Here is a 22,153-nt window from a genome sequence, read left to right as displayed (position 1 = left end):
AGAAGTTCTGAAAATTATGCTAACCCTTTACCCAAATCCATGTTGTCAGCAGAAAACATAATTTTTCCATCTTCGTAGTCCCAACAACATGTCTGATAGATATATGGTGCAAAATAAATATTTGCTAAGTAAATTATTGATTGATTTAATAAATAAGGGAATAATTAGAATAATGACTGAATCAATAATGAGCACCTAAGGAAAACAGAGATGGTGTGAATCTAAAACACCAAAGAAAATATAGCCATCACTAGTGTGTCCATTATGTATTTTTTCAAAATTATACGCAGTTGTAATTTAGTTTCCATCCCTAGCAGCAGGTCTTCAATAACTACAGGTATACAGCTTCATTAAAGAAACTCTTTAACACTTGTATTTTTTTTTTTTTTTTTCTTTTTTTTTCTTTTTTGAGACAGAGTTTCACTCTTGTTGCCCAGGGTGGAATGCAGTGGCACCATCTCGGCTCACTGAAACCTCCACCACCCAGGTTCAAGCGATCCTTCTGCCTCAGTCTCCAATGTAGCTGGGATTACAGGAATGTGCCCCCAAGCCCGGTTAATTTTTGTATTTTTAATAAAGACGGGGTTTCACCATGTTGGTCAGGTTGGTCTCGAACTCCTGACCTCAAATGATCTGCCCACCTTAGCCTCCCAAAGTGCTGGGATTACATGCATGAGCCACCACGCATGACTGTATTTTTCTTTAATAAGTTTATGAGCAAACTAGGATTCTGTTTGTTGCTTTTTTGAGATACAGTAATATTGAACCTATTGCCAATTTTTATTCGTTCTGTTCCATAGCTTACCAAAGAGAAGTCTCTAAAGGACAGGGGCTTATTCAGATCATATTGCTGCTGTTGCTTGACTGTTAAAAACTTTAATAAACGTTTTGCTAATTGATAAGCAATAGGTTTATCACCAAATCTTATTAACTACTTATCAGTTAAATTATTACACATAAAGGAACAAAACCTTGGATACAGAAATAAAATTTATTCTATAAAATGTTTTGCTAAAAAAGAAAAACCTTAATTGGCATTTTTTTCTTACTTATGCACATGATGGGTATACCTATATATTCTAGGAAAAAACACTATAGTAGCTTTAAATTTTATGTTGAATACATCAGAAAAAAATATATTTTGCTCACTTAGTAATTTTTACAGATAAATAATTCTACGGTTATTGACCAAAATCATTGGTTTAAAATAGCTACTTACAATCCAAAGTCCATCATATTGCACTTCTTGATGGAAAATACTGCATTCATTTGCCCACCAATCAATGCAGTTTGGATTAGTGAAATCAGGGTATACTGTTAATCCTGGCCATACCTAGAAGAATAGATCATCCACATATATACATGAAAAAAGAGAACAATAAATCAATGGAATTTCAAAGTAAAGAAGTTGAGAATAGTGGCCGGGCGCGGTGGCTCAAGCCTGTAATCCCAGCACTTTGGGAGGCCGAGACGGGTGGATCACCAGGTCAGGGGATCGAGACCATCCTGGCCTACATGGTGAAACCCTGTCTCTACTAAAAAATACAAAAAACTAGCGGGGCGAGATGGCGGGCGCCTGTAGTCCCAGCTACTCGGGAGGCTGAGGCAGGAGAATGGCGTCAACCCGGGAGGCAGAGCTTGCCGTGAGCCGAGATTGCACTACAGCCTGGGCGACAGAGCGAGACTCCGTCTCAAAAAAAAAAAAAAAAGAAGTTGAGAATAGTAAAAAAAATTAAAGTTATTCTACTTCTTTAGGTATATATGACTCATACGTTATCTAAATTTACAAGAATATCATGACAATTTAAAATGCATTTAAAGAACAGCAGTAAAAAGAAAGTGAAATATGAAGCATTTAGAAAGAAAAAATTATCAGAACGTGGCACAAGGCTGCTATTTTGACTCTAAATTTGTTTTTCAGCATCCTGGTAGGATAGCTTAATAAATACACAATAAATATTCTATATAATATATTTTATATCCCATAAAATAAAGCACATTAGCTGATTTCCAAAGGCATATGCCTCCAAGAAATATTTTTAAGTGTCTTTATCTTTATTTTTTATGAATAAACATGAATATGATACATACTGGGCACTATTTCAAGTACTCTCATAATTACTAACATATAATCTTCATTAGAATTTTTGAAAGCAAGTACTATTTTTATCACCACTTACAGATGAGGTAGGTACTATAATTAAAGTCATTTTGCAGATTACAGAAGTAATGCAGAGAAGTTAAGTAAGTTGTTCAAAGTCAAACCACTAATAACAGGTACAGCAGCAATTTAAACCCAAACACTCTTACATCGGAGTCCATGCTGTTACACACTGTGTGTATTATGCTGTCTTTTTCTGATTTATGCTTCTTGAAATTATTTTATATTATTTTACTTATTACTTATAATAATAACATTAGGCAAGCAGAATTTAATTTCAGATAAATTGAGCTAAATTATATTGTTTTGTATCCAAATATTTCAAATTGGCTGTCTGATCTGTCCATAAGGAACAAAGCTGGTGTTAACATGTATTATGTGAAATATCAATTAAGGGTAAGAAACTGCGTGAGTTTTCTTTTTTTGCAGAAGGAGTTCATAATTATTTAAAAGATTTACACCAGAAACTTTAAGTTGGATGAATGTGATAAGAACGAAGCTTACGGCAGAGAGACGGAGCAAGATGGCTGAAAAGAAGCCTCCAATGACCGTTCCCCTGCAGAAGCACCAAATTGAACAACTACTCCCACACACAACAAAGCACCTTCTTAAGAACCAAATTCTGCCGGGCGCGGTGGCTCAAGCCTGTAATCCCAGCACTTTGGGAGGCCAAGACGGGTGGATCACGAGGTCAGGAAATCGAGACCATCCTGGTCTACACGGTGAAACCCCGTCTCTACTAAAAATACAAAAAAAAACTAGCCGGGCGAGATGGCGGGCGCCTGTAGTCCCAGCTACTCGGGAGGCTGAGGCAGGAGAATGGCGTAAACCCGGGAGGCGGAGCTTGTAGTGAGCCGAGATCGCGCCACTGCACTCCAGCCTGGGCGACAGAGCGAGACGAGAGACGAGACTCCGTCAAAAAAAAAAAGAACCAAATTCAGATGAGGGATCACAGTACCTGATTTTAGCATCATATCAAGGGAAGACTCATTGAAGAGGGTAGGAAAGAGAGTCTTGGAATGCATGCATCACCCCTCTCACATTCCCCAACAGTGTCCATGGTGCATGGAGAGAGAATCTGTGCACATTGGGAAGGGACAGCAAAGCGATCGTGGTGTTTTGCATTGGAACTCAGTGTTGGCCTGCCACAGTGGAAAGTACAAAGGGGCAGAAATCAGCTGATACCCGTAGATGGAGCATTTAGAACAGCCCTAGCCATAGACTATGAGTCTGCAAGAGTCATGGCATTATTGGGCTTTAGGTGCCTCCTAAAGCAGATACAGCTGCAGTTAACAAAGACTTAGATCACAAAACCCAAGTCCCTTAGAATACCTGGAAAGCCTATCAATAAGGATGGACAAAAACAAGCCTACACTGTGAAGACTACAATAAATACCTAACTCTTCAATGCCCAGACAATGACAAACATCCACAAGCATCAAGACCATCCAGGAAAACATGAACTCACAAAATGAACTAAATAAGGTACCAAAGACTAATCCTGGAGGGACAGAGATATGTCAACTTTCAGACAGAAAATTTTAAATGCTGTTTTGGGGAAATTCAGTGAAATCCAGGATAACATGGAGGAGTTCAGGGTTCTATCAGATAAATTTAATGAAAATATTAAAATAATTTAAAAGAATCAAGCAGAAACTCGAGCTGAAAATTGCAATGGATATACTGAAGAATGCATCAGTCTTTTAGTAGTAGAATTGATCAAGCAGAAGACAGAATTAGTGAGCTCGAAGACAAGCTATTTGAAAATACACAGTCAGAGGAGACAAAAGAACAAAAGAATAAAGAACAATGAAACATGGCTACAACATGTAGAAAATAGTATCAAAAGTGCAAATCTGAGTTATTGGCCTTAAAGAGGAAGTAGAGAGAGAGAGGTAGAAAGTATATTAAAAGCGAAAATGATAGGAAACATCCCAAACTTAGAGAAAGATATCAATATTGGAATACAAGAAAGATACAGAACACCAAGAAGATTTAATCCAAAAGAGACTACCTCGAGACATTTAATAATTAAATTCCCAAAAGTCAAGGATAAAGAAAGAATGCAAAAAGCAGCAGGATAAAGGAGACAAATAACCTACAAAGGAGCTCCAATATATCTGGCAGCAGACTTTTCAGTGTAACTTTACAGGCCAGGCGAGAGAGTTGCATGACATATTTAAAATGCTGTATGAAAAAAATATATATACTTTTAGCAGAGTATATATATTTTTAAAATATCCAGTGAAAATATCCTTCAAACATGGAAAAGAAATATAGGCTTTCTCAAGCAAAAGCTGAAGGATTTCATCAACACAAGACAAACCCTATAAGATATGCTAAAGAGAATTCTTTTAGTCTGAAAGAAAAGAACGTTAAGGCTGGGCGTAGCGGCTCACACCTGTAATCCCAGCATTTTGGGAGGCCAAGGCGGGCGGATCACGAGGTCAGGAGATCCAGACCATCCTGGCTAACACAATGAAACCCCGTTTCTACTAAAAATACAAAAAAAAAAAAAAAATAGCCGGGCATGGTGGCGGGCGCCTGTAGTCCCAGCTACTCTGGAGGCTGAGCCAGGAGAATAGGGAAAAAAAAAAAAAAAGATGTTAAGGACCAAAAAGAAATTATGGTACAAAACTGACTGTGAATAGTAAGTACACAGAAAACACAGAATATTAAAACAATATATTTGTGGTATGTAAACTACTTGTATTTTGAATAAAAAGATTAAAAGTCATATTTATAAAAAATAACTACAATCTTTCAAGACAGACAGTATAATAAAATATAAATGGAAACTAAAAGTTTAAAAAGCAGGAGGAGGAAGTTAAAGTGTAAAGATTTTATTAGTTTTCTCTCTGCTTGTATGTCAGTTTGTTTATGCAATCAGTGTTAAGTTGTCATCAGCTTAAAATAGTGAGTTGCAAGATATTATTTGCAAGCATCCTGGTAACTTCAGATCAAAATAACTACAACATATACACAGAAAATAGAAAGTAAGAAATTAAAACACACCACCTAATAAAATCACTTTCACTAAAAGGAAGACAGAAGAAAGGAAAGAAGATAGAGACAATCATAAAACAACCAGAAAACATGTAAAAATAGCAGAAGTAAGCCTTTACTTATCAATGATAAAAATGAATGTCAATGAACTAAATCTCCAATAAAAAGATATAGAGCAGCTGAATGGATTAGAAATAAGATCTAATGATCTATTGCTCACAATAAACACACTTCACCTATAAAGATGCACAGACTGAAAATAAAGAAATGAAAAGAGATATTCCATGCAAATGAAACCGTAAAAGAGCATGAATAGCTATACTGATATAAGACAAAATAGATTTTCAGACAAAAAATGTTAAGAGAAAAAGAGCATAATTATATAATAACAGGATCAATTCAGCAATGAATGTATATATATCACACATATAGCACACATATATATGTATGTATTACATATATATGTGTGTATATATATGCATCAAACACTGGAGCACCCAGATGTATAAAACAAATAACTAAATAGATAAATAGAACTCAATGAAATAGGGCTGCAGACTTTGACACCCCGTGTTCAGCATTGTACAGATCATTCAGACAGACAGAAAACCAACAAAGAAACATTGTCTTTAATCTTTATTATAAATTAAATGGACCTGATAGATTTTTATAGAATATTGTATCCAATGGCTACAGACATTCTTCTCTTAAGCACAGGAATTACTCTCAATTTTTTTTTTTAAATTGAAATCATATCAAGTATTTTCTTCCACCACAATGGAATAAAATTAGAAATAAATAACAAGAATAACTTTGGAAGCTACATAAAAACATGAAAATTAAACAATATGCTCCTGAATAACCATTGGGTCAATGAATAAATTTAGGCAAAAAATTTACAAGTGCTTTAAAACAGCTGATAATGGAAACACAACGTACTGAAATATATGGGATAAAATGAAAGCAATACTAAGGGGAAAAATTATAGCAGTAAGTACCTACATTAAAAAAAGTTGAAAAACTTTAAATAAACAACCTAATCATATGTCTTAAAGAACTAGCAAATCAAGAGCAAACCTAACCCAAAATTAGTAGAAGAAAAGAAAAAATAATGATCGGAGAAGAAATACATGAAATTGAAAAAAAAAAAAAAGTACAAAAGAGGAACAAAATAAAAAGTTGTTTTTTTTTTTTTGAAAATATAAACAAAATCAAATAACCTTTAAAAAAAAAAAAAAAAGCAAGGCCCAAATAAATAAAATCAGTGATTGAAAAGGACACATTACAACAGATAACACAGAAATGCAAGTAATTTTTAGAGGCTACTATGAGAAGCTATATGCCAATACATTGGAAAACCTAGAAGAAATGCATAAATTCCTAAACACATACAATCTACCAAGATCAAACCATGGAGAAATTTATCTGGTATATCTTTACATTTTGCATGACTTCTTATAAGAACCTAAATTCTTGGATTATTTTCTTTGTCTAATGTTTTTCTCCACAATTAAAATACAAAATTCAGACTTGAAAGCAGACATACACACACACGCGCACACACACACACACACATGCACATCCACAGAAACTTCATCGTTTCAGAGAAGAAATTTTGAGCGACACAATTTTAATAAATATATTTTACCTCTCCAATAAGTGGTGTACTTCCATCTGACTCATTTATCCACACATGTTGTGCGTTTCCCCTCTCATAGGATGCATATGTTGTTCCATTGGCACGTCGACCTATGGAAATTGCAGGATCCTAATAATAGAAAGAAGAAACTATGCAAATATCTATTAACTTACACATGTGTAGACACTAAAAATGTATTAATGTATAATTGATTATTACCAAGATGATGACGTATTTCTGCCCATGGTTATGTAAATCTTGCACAAATTGAGGGAGTCCGTTAAATGCAACTTCATCATAAGTAAAGTCTTTCTTGTCTTCCATGTAGTCAATATCAGTGACCTGTGTATCCTGAAAGTTAGAAAACTGTATTTCAATACAGAGAACTGAAAGAGCTCTCAATCAGGTCAATCTTTAACTCCAATGAATGTGTATTATAAACATAATCTTTAAAAAATAAATGAAGGTCCATCCTTTTCATTTCACTAAATAAGCAATTGTTCGTAAAACTGGTTTTTCTAATTATTAAGTACAAAAGCATTAAGTGATTATTCATATTTTTTGATAATGACTAGATATGCATTGTTTTTATATATGTAGATTTCAATGCACAAAAATCAAAAACATACATTTCAGCATTTTTTGAAAATATATAGACTCTAAAATTAAGGTCTACTTTTAAAACTAAAAATGATTTTGTTCACAGTGGAATATGTATTCTGTTCTAGCATAACTAACAATCGGTTCTTCAAAAGCATATATTTGTACTTTCAGGAGGCAAGGTCATTACATATGATATAAAATATATTTTACAATTAAAAGGTAACCTTGTAATTATATTATATAATGCATATAGTAGATATTCGTGACAATTTCCTATAGCTATTATTATGTGACAATATTTAACTCAAGTTATATATTCCCACGAACCCTTCCTTCTACTTACAAATGGTATGCCAGCTTCTCGGTTTCTCCTTACCACTTCTTTCACTACATCTAGTGATTTATAATTCCAGCGACTTAGTTGGAATCCAAGACTCCAATATGCTGGCATTGCTGGTAGTCCAACAAGCTTAAAGTAAATGAGAATATAATAAGTTTGAGTAGAAAAAAATATAGTTAACATTAATAACCAAGGTTAATGTGCCTTTTATTTTCTTATATCTCTAATATTCATTTAAGTTTATATAATTTAAACAAACAATTAGTGTTACCTGGATTCTAAACAGTTTCCTATCCTATTTGAATGTGTTATGAAATTTTTAACAAGTTTAAGTCTTGCACTTCATGTTTTAGTTTGTGTTTAAAAATTAGAAAGTGCAGCATACCAAAAAGAGCATTTGCTGAGATATGTTTCATCTATTGTAGAAAGTTAAATAAGAGAATACAAGATAAACAACAAATAAATGATAAGATAAAAGGGAAAAATTTCCACCACAATCCTATTTTCTATTACAAGTCACCATATAAGAAAAACATAAAAGATGTTTGAAAGTATAGAATTTCTGTTTCCCTACATTTTGGCACTTATCTATCTCCTGGTTTGCAAAAATGTTAATAAAATATATGTTCTGCAGTCCTCCCATCCAGTTATTTCGTAGACTCTTTCTTATTCACATGCGGCACCACAGCTTCATTTCTTCCTCCTGGGGACAAATGGATTGCCATCTCTTCCTATTTCTATAGTGGCCCAAGCAAGCTCAGTGCAAGAGAATATCAGTGTCACATTACAACGGATGATATAATTTTTCACATGGAAATTTGGATGTAACTGGTGTTATTTTTTCCCACTAAAAACTGAGTATTAGGTTATATGTGATGCACAATCATACTTGACATCAAAGTTTTTCTTTGGTTTAGGCATATATATATATATATATATAGGATCCATGGTTTCTAGGTAACAATCAAGAAATTAATTACTCATGTTGGGTTATTGTTTTCTATTCAAATGAAATACTAAACCTATTTCAAACTTGGTATCAGATAAACCTGATATCAAATAAAGCTTTCAAGAATTAGTATTTTTTATACCATACTCCTAAACACCATATGTCTCATAAAATTAAAGATTTAAACATGTGATTGAAATTTCTTCTTATATATGTGTGAAGAATCAACATACATGCTGACATAAATTTCTTCTCATATATATGTGAAGAATCAACATATATGTAACAATACTTTTTTTGAAATAGTTTGACATTCTGCCGACTTTATTCAACATGTGGGAGATAACTATGCCAGCTGATGTTTGACAGTTGAAATGTCAAAGAGTAGTGTTTCTCCCTCTTGTTCATGTGATAACCACACACAAAGTCTATATGTAGACCAGCCTAGAACTGTAATTATGATTTTATATTAGAGAGACTGTAAATGTTGTGTGTTTCTTTTCTCAATTTTACATTTATAAACATAAATTTGGGAATGATTACACATTGTAAATGATTAAACAGCAAAATCCCTAGCTACTCTCATTTCAGATTTTTGGATCATAATTTGAAAAGTTTTTTATAGTAATCATCCTTTGAGATCATTTTTGCAAATGGGAATTTTATGTCAAAAGGTATATCAAGAAAGTAAGATTTTTAAAATAGGCATAATCTTAAAATCTTATACCAATGAAAATCATTTTCTTTTCCATTATAACACCAGGAATCATATATATCAACAGTTAGAAGAGAGAAATTACGTGAAAGTTTTAGAATCATCTTCAGTGTAGATCCTGGATTCCCCAGCTCTCTAAAGCCCATATTGAGCTCCGGTATACAAGATGTTACTTAATATATAAACAAGAGTTGCTTAGATAGTGACTTGAGATGTAAAGTTTTAGACTAGGTTTCAAACTCAACCCTCTGAAGGCCCCAGGATAGGAGTCAATTTTCCTGGAGTTTACCTACCATGAATTTATAGATAGATTCATCGGTCTTCCCCCAACTCAGTTACCTCTAGGATTTTGACCAAAAGAATATACGACCTATACATTTATTGCCTATTCTCAGTGTTAAATAAGATTGTTCCTTTTGCTTTACTCCATCATATAAAGTCATGAATAAGTAAATATTTAATATTCAACATCTCAATGAAATCCAGTTCTTGAACTCAGCTGCCTAGAAGTAAGAAATTTTCAATTCAGAAACATAGAAACTTGAGTATATATAGAGTTCATTGTATAGGTGAAAAACAAAAACCACCCAGCTGCATCTTAAATATGTTAAGATTTTCAAAAACATTTAGCTAAGAGGCCCCTAATGTGTAAAATAAAGTCATCTAAATACGTGGTCATGTTAGATGAAATAAAAGTATGCAGAAAAAATTTTATAAAATAGACCTGAAACACACCTGTTGATACTGTTGAACTACTTGTTCCGGTGTATCTCCTAGAAAGATGTAAAAATCCAGAATGCCACCAGTAACTCTATATGTTACTATTGGAGTAGGCTGTATAAAAATCTCTACAAAATAAAATTGGGAAACTTATATGTAAATCGTGAAAGGGCTTATAGTAATTAATTGCAAATTCCATTTAAATTAATTTGTATTAACTACATTATTTTACAATATTTTGAAATAATTAGGAAATAATGAAATATTGAATGCAGGAATAACATAGGGAAAAAGTAAAACGCCAACATGTCTGAGGCTCATAAAAAAATGTCCCAGCTATTTTATTTCACAGATGGTGGCAAAAGCTCCCCCTGGATATTGCGTTGCAAAGGATTAGTTGCAAAGGATTAGTTCTCTGACCACCAAAAGATGTTTCTCTAAAACTGTGTTTTTAATTAGTCATTTAAATTGAAGATTCTCTGAAAGGTCATATTATCACATATTAACTTCTAAAGGACAAAGTGTCAAAAGTTTTAATTTAACTTTTCTAAATATAAGACACAGTAACTGACTGGATAACCATGTAATAAACTGATCTTGCTGAAATGTGATTAATTTCTTCAATTTTTTGTTATCATCAATTCACCTATTAAATAGATATTATACTCATAATATTAAAAAACTAAAATACTACATTATATGAATTATGATGAACTAAAAAATTTACTCTTCTATTTCCATAGACATCTTTTTTATTTTCATTTGCAGTGGCATGTTTACTTATCTAGACAAATGAGATTGAGGGAATGAAAATACCCATTGGCATGGATGTGTTTCGGTAATCCTCTGAAAGGAAAATAAAGTGCCTGAATGCCACAACATAGCGTACTCTCCCTATAATAGATGCACTGCCATGCAAAAATTGATTTTCTCTTTAATTTCAAAATCTACTTATAACAATTTCATATGTTAATGTTAACTATAATAGAGTTTGCTCTGACATACAATATGCATGATTGAAATAAAGAGAGCATTTAAAACATTTCAAGTGAAATCTATTAATATATTATCAAATAAATTATTCTTACCCATTGCATTGCTATTCATTAAGAAAACACCAAATGACTTTCCAGATGTATCTTCAATACACATAAAGAATGTTTGATGGCCATATAAATTATTATTATTCTATAAGTCAAGAATTTGAAAATAAAATTTTCAAATATATTTAAAACAAAAAGATTATATATTTTATATGCTCTTCATGAATTAATTTGTTACTATAATTTATTTCCCATGTTTCTATACTAATTGTCTTCACTATACATACCAATGAAACATTATAGGTAAAACAAAACTTCAAACGTTTTATTATTAATATAGTAATGTATAAAATATATAACATATACTATTAATATATTACTTAACTGTCCTGTTTTATTATAATTACATTAATTTTAATAACATATGCCCAGGTGGGAGGATCTCGAGGTCAGGAGATCAAGACCATCCCAGCTAACATAGTGAAACGTCGCCTCTACTAAAAATACAAAAAAATTAGCTGGGCGTGGCAACATGCACCTGTAATCCCAGCTACTTGGGAGGCTCAGGCAGGAGAATCGCTTGGACCCAAGAGGCAGAGGTTGCAGTGAGTCCAGATCACACCACTGCGTTCCAGCCTAGGTGACAGGGCTAGACTCCATCTCAAAAAAAAAAAAATAAATGAAATAAAAAATAAAAATAATAACTTAGTCATGATAAGGTAATGGCATATTTATCAATTAGGCTTCACGTATGCCCAAGGTACTGCGGGAGCTTCCAAAATGATATGTACCCTCATAAAAGTTTAGTAGTCTGTTTCTTGAGAGCTGATGAGGAGTTGACATGATAGAGACAAACTGGAAATACACTGATAAGGTGAAAGGAAAAAGACTTCCTGACTAAGTGGATATGGATTTTTAAAGGAAAGAATGTATGGAAATTAGCTCTGACATTCTCACTCTGGTGTTAATTAATTAATCTCACTCTGCTGTAAATAGAAATTAGTAAAATTCATTAGAAATTCTGTACCAAAGGAAACTCTTTAAAACAACTACTCATTGGTTTATTTTTGATATAGAAACAGCATTGCCAATTAAAAAGAAATAACTGACAAACATTTGACCCAAGTCAATCATGAATCAAAAATATTTTTTAAAGGTATGATGTTTGCTCTCCAAAATCTCACATTTTTGAGCAACAAACATAGAAACAAACATATACAGGAGTAACACACTAATACGATTATTATACTAAGTCAAGTGTAAAGATAAAGACTAAGTCCTTATTGGAGAGTTTGGGAGTTCTTACAAGACCAAATTTCGGTTGAGAGCTGAATGATATATTACATGAGTGATGAAGAACATTAGGTTTCTGTACTTATCAGAAAAAAAAACAAAGTGTGCAGAGATCTGAAGTTATGGAAAATGATCATATATTATAGAACAATAAGAAGGACAGAGATGCATAAGATAGTATCTGGTAGCTAGGCAGACATTATATTATATGAAGACATGTAAAACAGTGTCTGGAATTACTCTAGTGCAATGGCTAGCCATTGATGGATATAAGTACAAGGGTGAGTTGAAAAGGAATCATAAAATATGATCATGAAAGTCAAAATAAACCATTTATAAACTGGAAATTCTGTGAAAAACTTCACAAAATCTGTTAGTCACTGAGTCCATTTAAAACCTATCAATTGTCACTCTCAATCTAAACAAGTTTCTGTATTGGTATCAGTGACATTCAAATAGTTTAATTGATCAGTTAAAATAAATGATGTTTTCAAATATGCTAAGATTATCATCTGCTGCACTATAATGATTATATTTATAACAAGAAAAATAGTTTCTTACATCACCAGGAAGTTGATCTCGAGTAAAAATTGGCCATGTTTTCCAGGATAAATCATGACGAAATCGCTTATGAACCTGTTCCCCAATACCATAAATGTAATCACTTGGAAGACGGGTTGAGATCTGTAAGTACTGGTCAGAGTACACTAAAGGACCAATGCTGGTGTCAAACCTGCACCGTAAAAGAAATAAAGAAATAATCATGTGTGCATGTGTGTGTGTGTGTGTGTGTGTGTGTGTGTGTGTGTGTGTGTGTATATTCTACCAGATACAGGTTTATGCTAACATTATCCAGAATATTGCATTTTAAACACACCGCTGGTTAGTTTGGTCACTTCTTAGAAACACACAAATTGCCCCATAAAAAATATTTGTTCACTGCATCGACACAATTTTTGCCGATATCTTTCACATCTATTTCTTCCTTTACTTTTCATCACAAGTTTAAAGCATAACTACCATTATCAATCACATTTCACAGATGACACAAACTGGGATAATTAACTGATGTTTTTAGGGACCACAAACTGGTAAGCAGGAGAACCAAGTTTCAAATCCAATTCTGCTTGCTCTAGGTACCAGATTTTAAAATACAGTATTTTACTGTCTTCCACCCTAAAAAATTAAGCTTGAAAGCATTTTTACCCTAAAAAAAGTTTAATGTTTTATGCAGGTGAAATAGGTACTACAAGAAATGCTAAATGACGTTTAAGATTTGTATGCTTTTATTTTTATTGACAATTAGTCATTGTATATACAGTCAGCCCTCCATATCTGTGAGTTCTGAATTCATGGATTCAAACAACAAGGGATGGAAATTATTTAAGGGGGGAAAAAAGGAATGGTGTATCTATACTAAATATATACAGACATATTTTTATTATCATTCTTCACTAAACAATATAGTATAACAATTCTTTACATATAATACACATTACATTCATTATCATAAGTAATTTAGGAATGATTTAAGTATACAAGAGGATGTGCGTAGGTTATATGCAAATACTACACAATTTTATATAAGGAATTTGAGCATCCACGGATTTTGGTATACTCAGTGGGGGAGCGGGGGTTGTCCTGAAAGCAGTCTCCATGGATGCTGAAGGAGGTCTGTGTTAATGGGATACAATGTGATGTTTTGATACACATGATTTGTTGATAAAACTAATTAACGTATCCATCACCCTACATACTTTTTACTGCAAATATTTAGAATTTATAGTAGTCTCTTAGTACTTTTGCAAGATACATTAAATTATTATTTTATTATTAACTATAGTCACCATGTTGATTGGTCTCAAAAACATGTTGTTTCTGTTTAATCATTTGATCAACATCTCCCCATTCTCCTACACTCCCAGCCTCTGGAAACCATAATTCTGCTTTCCAATTCTATGATTTCAACATGTTTTAGATTTCACTTATAAGGGAGATCATACAGTATTTGTCTTTCTGTGCCTGGCTTATTTCACATGGCATTTAATATTTTTATGATTTAACACAAAGTCATTAACAAAAGTACTAAAATACATTTAGTAAGAGTAATTGCTGAGATTTAATCTTGACAATTGCTTTATTAGCAATTCTTGGGGATACAAGGGCATTTATCTTGAAACCATTCATAGGAAATTACTAAACCTCTTGCACCTACACACCTCATACAATCATAATGAAGGTGTTCAGTCTATATTGGATTCTACATATATATATATATAAACTATTTTAATATTAATATGGGAACTAGCTCCTCTTTCATCTTTGAGTAGTAACTGTCTGATTCTACAAACTGGCAACAAAATGTGATAAATATAGGGGGAAACACACAAGAGCTATTCTATGCATGTACAAATATATGCAAGACTAGAGTTGCATTAGTGAAGCTTTCCACCTTCATCTTTGTTCAACCTTTATTTGCAGATTCTGATCTAGCATCTTTCATCCACAAGAAACCAAACTCCTTTATCACTGTAATCTTTATAAACCTATCCACCTACCCTCTTTAACCTATCCAAAAACCCTGTAGGAAATTTATTTCTACAGAAAATGTCTTGAAATTAAGACTTTCCAATTCTATAATAACAGAATAAACCCATATAATTGTAAAATAATATACTTACAAAATTTTAGCATTGCTTTTCCTACTAACTTGGATGCTAAATGGGTTTTGGGTAACCTTAATATCATACAGTGTATCAGAAACTGTGGGTCCAGTAAACTCTTTTACGTACTGATGAGGAACTTCGTATCTTCTATTATTTGGATCAGTAATCTGGAAAGATTTAAGCAAGTTAGCATTATTTGATTCTAGACTTTTATTTAATATTCCATTTCTGAACTATTAAATGCAAGTTCTAAACTAGAAATAACATGGTGATTAGTTTTATAGAAGAGTATTAATCTATTCAGAACCTTAATTTTAACATTTTTGAGTGGCTATGCACAAAATGTATAAATATTAAAGAAATACATAGATTTAGCTGGTTATTAAGTATTATGTATAAAATTAAGTACAGATTTTTATTGACTGATATAAAAATGACAGTATTACCAAATATTGATTACTGAATACTAGTAATCAATCACTGTATACTAGTAAATCAAGACAATAAATACTAGACCTTTGTGAAGTTAATCATTCACAATGCTTTTCAATGTTTGAGTCCTTATATAACTGTATAAAGATAAGGATCTTATTCATAAAGATAAGAAATTTTGTTTAAAAAATTTTAGAGAAACTAAAAAGAAGTACTGAAATAAAAGTGAATCACTGAGAACAAGAAAAATTTGGTTTCCGTGAAATTATTGCTAAAAAGGTGATGTACAAATAATTTGGTGCTGTTTTTACTTCCAAATTTTTATACTAGTAAACTACATTCTAAAAAAAAAGAATCGTACTTTTTAAAACCATGAATAAAATTTATAATCAATGAAAGAAGCATTATGTTGCATGTATAAAACACTAACACTTTTCTCAAATTAATTTTAGATTAATCTTCTATCATAGCCTGTAGTTTAAATAATAAAAAATTTTAAATGTTTCTTGAGAATGTTTATTTTCTTCAAGGCACTGAGGTAAATATTTTGCATGAATGATATTATGTAAGTCCCCCCAAAATAAGTGTAGAGTACACTATTATTATTTGTACGTTATATTTGCGTAAACAATCTGAGAGAAGTGCAGTTTAATTAATCCTTCGCCTTGGAATAAATATTTCTCAAGAGAGAAAATGTATTTGTAGGAAGAAAGGTGTGTTCATCAAATGTCTCCCTGCAAGCGCCACCTCCCGGATTCTCGCCATTCTCCTGCCTCAGCCTTCCGAGTAGCTGGGACGACAGGCGCCCACCACAATGCCCGGCTAATTTTTTGTATTTTTAATAGAGACAGTGTTTCACCGCGTTAGCCAGGATGGGCTCGATCTCCTGACCTCGTGATCCGCCTGCCTCGGCTTCCCAAAGTGCTGGGATTACAGGCATGAGCCACGGCTCCCAGCCCATTAAATGTCTTTTAGTATTAAATCTTCTTTGAAAACCTTAAAAACCGAACCTTGAACCGGAAACGATTGGGTGTCTGATTTTGAGTTGTGAAGAGAACACTGTTGATGTCATTTCCAAATAGTGTAGGTGAAGGTATCCTGTTTAATTTGGCTTCAAGTCCTTAAAGAATTAAAAAAGCTGCCATGAGTGACTTGATTTATAATGTTAACAATTATTAAATATATTTATGTTACTGTATTTACCACAAATCAGCACCTTTTAAATTTGTTACAATCATGCAAAAATAAGAAATTTGAACATTCTCAGGAACGTATTTCTTATTTGATTCTATTTAAGGTATTTTTCCAAAGAAAAAATTAAGACACATTTTTGCTTCACTTACAATATATCATATTGAATCAACACGATAGAGGACTTCTTACCAATACTTGTTGTTGTCGTTTCTTGAGCATTATAACCATGATTATCAACGAAGAAGCACCAAGGAATAAGAGAGTCATTCCATGGCCTCCAGCAGCAGCCTCTCTGTGCACAAATTCCCTGATAAAATAGTTTAAAAGGAATCATATCATTAGTACTATTATCAGATGTCCCAGTCTCTCTTTTTCCAATGAATGAATATTTTTAAATAATCTAATGTTTTCAAATGTATAATACGGTAAAATAGCATTTGCTCTTTTGTTTCTTTTACCTGGAAGAAATATATTTAATAAATTGAATTAATTACACCCTGTCAGAAATTTATGACCTGAGATGTGATTATTAAAATCACGTATCTATACAAATTTTTGTAAGCTCACGTATTTTAAAGGAACCTGATCTCCAAACAATTATAATTCATTCTGTTGTCATGGTATTTATATGGAAGAACTGAAATATTTATTTTGTACTAATTATGTATCAAGCTGAAATTTAAACTAGAAGGATGAAAACATGGCCCTGAATTTAAAACCACTTAAAATGTGTAAGGGATTTAATTCTACCTACTTACTAGTTCAATATTTAATTAAGCTATCTTAACTAGTTTATGTGCCAGTATCACAAGTAGTTGCTGCAATTGCATTCAATTACTAAAGCAAAATACTGAATCTCAGTAATTTTATTATCCATATGAAATATTATGTGAAGTGAAAGAAAAATTATAAATGTTTATATATAAATAGTTTAGCTAAATATTGATGCTATGCATGAACAGCAGTATAATTACAAGTCTTCTTTCTATGTAAATTTAATAGTGTGACACTCTTTTATAAATCGAAAAATTGTAGGATTTTCCATGAAAATAAGTTCTTAAAAGCCTCCATTTTAATCAGCTGAAAGTGTGCACCAACCTGTCTGCTATTTCATCCTCAAATTAAAATGGTACCAGATACAGACACACACACACACACATATAATATAATATATATAGTATAGATACTATATATTTATATATTGTCTATAATATTTAAATAGCTAAGCATATGAAATATATGTACATTTATTATATATAAAATATAGATTTCATATATTCATTTATATATTAAAGTATATATTATATATAAAATATATATTTATATTAAATAAAAATACACATATTTTTATTTTTATGTAAAATAAATATATATATTATTATATACATATATAATTATATATAATATATTTATATATAAAATCTCTCTAAACACCTTGTATACATATATGTGTGTGTTTGGGTATATATTTATATATTTATACCCAAACACACATACACACATATATATTGCAAACTGGGGTACAATTGGATCTAATTACTTATCAGAGTCTAAAGTGTGTGCAACTTTTGATCAGGCAATTTTATCTTCGGTTATCTAACCTGAAGAAATACTCCTAGCAATACAAAGAGACAATTGTACAAAAAAAATATTATTTGCAGCAGTCTCTACGAAAGATTTGTATATAAAAGTCTAAATACATTTACATAAATACATACATAAACACATAAAGGTGCTAAGTTTAAAAAATAAAATGAAAGAAATAAGCACACTATAATCACAATTTAAATAATCAAAAAGTATAGAGTAAAACAGGCTTACGTTCATTTCCTGAAAATATACCATATTATTTTCCTATGTCTTTCATAACAACCTTGGAAAAGGTGCCTTAAGGCAACAAAAGTCTACTCTCTTACCGTACTGGAGGCTATAAGTCCTAACTCAAGGTGTCAGCGGAGCCATGCTGCCTCCAAAGGCTTCACAAAATAATTCTCCCTTGTCTCTCTCTAGCTTCTAGTGGCTCCTGGCTATCCTTGGCATTCCTTGGTTTATAGGTGTATTTTTCCATTTTCTGCTTCCATTTCACATGGCTTTCTTCCCTGTCTGTTTCTGTGTGTGGTTCCTTCCTCTTATAAGGACATTAGTCATTCAACTCATGGCCCAACTTAATTCACTACGACTACATCTTAACTAATTGCTTCTGGAAAACTGTATTTCCAGATAAGGTCATATTCCATGACTCCAAGTAGATAGATATGAATTTTTGGAAAGCATTATTTAACCTACTACATATACATGCCAATATATTAATTAAAAATGTATATCCCTGTTGTTGCTTTAAAAATATTGGTAATTTTAGTTTATCTTATGAAGATTTTGATACTTGTTATTTATGTTTAGTTGTTCTTCCTATTTTTCAGGGTTTCAGGCATTTTCCTCATTATTTTTAATTTCTCATCTAATTATTTTCCTTTTGGCTTCATTTGACACAGTTAAACTCTAGCAAATAAAAGTATAATAAATTTATCATATTGTAACATATTTCATCTATGTGATATACAATTATAAGTGATTATATATATTAAATGTAATAATTTTATATGTAGTAACATATAATGTGTATACAATACATAGATATGTATATTCACTGTATTATGCCCCCAAAATTCATATGTTGAAGCTCTAACCCCCAATGTGAAGGTATTTGGAGATAGGTCCTTTAGGGATTAATTAAGTTTAAATAAGAATATAAGGGTGGGTCCCTAATTCATTGGGACTGGTGTTCTTATAAGAGAAGGAAAAGACAACAAAGACCTCTCTTTCTCTGCACAAAGAGGAAATACTCATTGTGAGGACAAAATGAGAAGGCAGCTGTCTACAAGCGAGAAAGAGGCCTCACTAGAAACCAACATTGGTGACACCTTGATCTTGGATGTCTAGCTTCCAAGACTGTGAGAAAATAATTGCTATTGTTTAAGCTACCTATTCTGTGGAATTTTGTTATGGCAGCCTGAGCTAATGCCCTTTGCATGGAATTATGGCTGTTTCCTAGGTAACCATTTGATTATTCTATATTTTCTCATCATTGTGCACTAAGTAAATATGCCCTTTCTAATATACAATAAACATGCCATTTCTAGTATACAATAATTTATACAGTAAGTTTAATATAACCAATTTTCAAATATTTAACAATCATGATCTATCCTCATGTATATGAAAATCCAAGATAAATCTTTTTTTTTTTTAATTAAGGAAATTTTTCGAAAATCATTACTTTAACCAACTTCAATCTCTATCACTACATTTGGAACAAATAATATTTAGTCAGATGGAATGCTTCTCATATTTAAAAGAGTAAGTGTATATATTTAAGATGAAAATTATTGCTTTAGTTGATCACTTAAGATGATGGAAAATTATCATTTGAAGTATTTTAAAGAACCTTTAAGGTATTTAAAGAAAAGTATTATTAAAGATACATAACTATAAATAACAACAGCAGCAACAACAACAAAAATAATCCCTGAGTGACAAAGTTTGAATAAAAATCGTATTTGAAAATTGCAACATCTCCTAAAGCAGAAAAAGGCAAATATCTAGGCCCATTTTCTAATTTCAGGTAGATTTCATTTTTCATTCCTTTATTATTTACTTTTTAAATCCATTTCATATGATAGAAAAATACAACCTTGAAAATTCATCCACTTAGAGAAAATTATGACATGCTCGTTAAAGAACAGTGACTACAGAGTTATTGAAACATGAGCTGACATTGAACTTTGCATACTACTATTCTAATTCCAGTTTTGCCTGTAAACTAGCAAAGTGACACGGGAGTATTAATTTAGCCTTGAACAACACTCTAAGCTTCCATATAAGTCCAGAACTTTATGAATAAGGTACCACTTAAATGATAATCTCTTTAAAATCATTTTGTTAAGTTGCACTTTCCTAGTTAAAAATGTCAAGAAAATACTCAAATTCATTTGAGATATGCTAAGTTCAACTTTTAAAACTGTAAGTTGTCATTTTATAAATGACAAGCATAAATATATTGGCTGAAGTTTAACTTGTTTACTTCACAAATATAATTTATTTCACACTGAAAACATTCCTCAGCAATCTAGCAATCTAACAGTTTAATTTGATAGTAAAGACTAATCGTAGGCAACAAAACTATAAACCATTGACTTTCAAATGTTGTTTCCCTATAAGACCTTCAAAACCCATATTGTTCCTCATAGAATTCTACGTTCAACTTCAATCATTTTTTTTTCCTTCTTTCTTTCCTTCTTTTTCTCTTTCTTTCTCTCTCTCTCTCTTTCTTTCTTTCCAGATGGAGTCTCACTCTGTTGACCAGGCTGGAGTGCAGTGACTCAATCTCGGCCCACTGCAAGCTCCACCTAAGAAGGTTAAGTAAAGAGAATATCTGGCCACTTTCCTCAGTGTATCACAGTAACTACTATGTTATTTAGCTATTCTATCAGTGGGTAAGCTATAGGACCTACTATTCATAGTATTACTCTAAGGAAAATCTCATCTCTTTCAAATTTGTTTGTGGCAAATTAATTAGAAAATAATATGCTCAGTATGATGTAGGGAAGATAGAATAGGAACAAAATAAATTTTATAGTTTATTCAGTTAATTTATGTGTGGTAAAGTGGAGTGGAGAAGGTGAAATTTATAATTGCATATCATATTTGCAAATGCAAATATTTGCAAACTGTCAGTACATAGAGTCAGCCCTCTGCATCTGTGGATACAGCAAACTGTGAATCAAAAATATTTCAAGGAACAAAAAATACCAACATGGTAATAAAAATAATGTAAACAAAAAACAATACGGTACAACAATATTTGCATAGCATTTACATGATGTTAGATTTACAAATACTCTGCAGATGATTTAAAGTATACAGGAGAATGTGCATAAGTTAGATGCAAATACTGCCATTTTATATAAGATATTTGAACATCTGCAGATTTCGATATCCTCAGAAGTCCTGGAACCAATTCCCCGAAGATACCCATGAAGGACTGTACATATACACCCACACACATAGACCTTTATTCCCACACAGATTTGTGGGGGGGAAAAGGAAGATTGAACAGGGGTTACATGAATCCAATTGGTTACCGCTAATTTTATCCATTTTCTCTTCTTCACTTCTAATTGTTAAATTAAAAACAAATAATAATTTTCATAAAATGAGTATCATTTTATGTTCCACAGATACTTCTTAATGCTATCATTACAAACACTCTATTGGAACATACATACCATCTCTTAAATGTTCTATATTGTCAAAGGTATACTTTCTTCAAGAAGTAGATTTGAGATGATAGAATTTCATGAAGATTTATAAAATTAACAATAACTTGTTAAAT

The 22,153-nt window shown here is 31.9% G+C and overlaps 1 protein-coding gene across 1 annotated transcript in view; it reads right to left on the bottom strand.

Moving 5' to 3' along the window:
• SI (sucrase-isomaltase) overlaps positions 1 to 22,153 on the bottom strand; it is a 99,019-nt gene that overhangs the window by 75,170 nt on the left and 1,696 nt on the right. The window contains exons 3-12 of the mRNA XM_026448217.1: positions 16,951 to 17,068; positions 16,578 to 16,687; positions 15,151 to 15,302; positions 13,031 to 13,202; positions 11,222 to 11,321; positions 10,149 to 10,261; positions 7,753 to 7,878; positions 7,026 to 7,157; positions 6,816 to 6,935; positions 1,220 to 1,333 (exon numbers count right to left, since the gene is read on the bottom strand). Coding sequence (XP_026304002.1) covers positions 1,220 to 1,333; positions 6,816 to 6,935; positions 7,026 to 7,157; positions 7,753 to 7,878; positions 10,149 to 10,261; positions 11,222 to 11,321; positions 13,031 to 13,202; positions 15,151 to 15,302; positions 16,578 to 16,687; positions 16,951 to 17,068 — 1,257 coding nt within the window. The remainder of the gene's footprint in view (positions 1 to 1,219; positions 1,334 to 6,815; positions 6,936 to 7,025; positions 7,158 to 7,752; positions 7,879 to 10,148; positions 10,262 to 11,221; positions 11,322 to 13,030; positions 13,203 to 15,150; positions 15,303 to 16,577; positions 16,688 to 16,950; positions 17,069 to 22,153) is intronic.

Source organism: Piliocolobus tephrosceles, chromosome 2 (genome assembly GCF_002776525.5).
Source record: "Piliocolobus tephrosceles isolate RC106 chromosome 2, ASM277652v3, whole genome shotgun sequence".
In the NCBI taxonomy this organism is placed as follows: Eukaryota; Metazoa; Chordata; class Mammalia; order Primates; family Cercopithecidae; genus Piliocolobus; species Piliocolobus tephrosceles.
The sequence above is the reverse complement of the archived record's forward strand: the minus strand, read 5'-3'. Positions and strand labels throughout refer to the sequence as shown.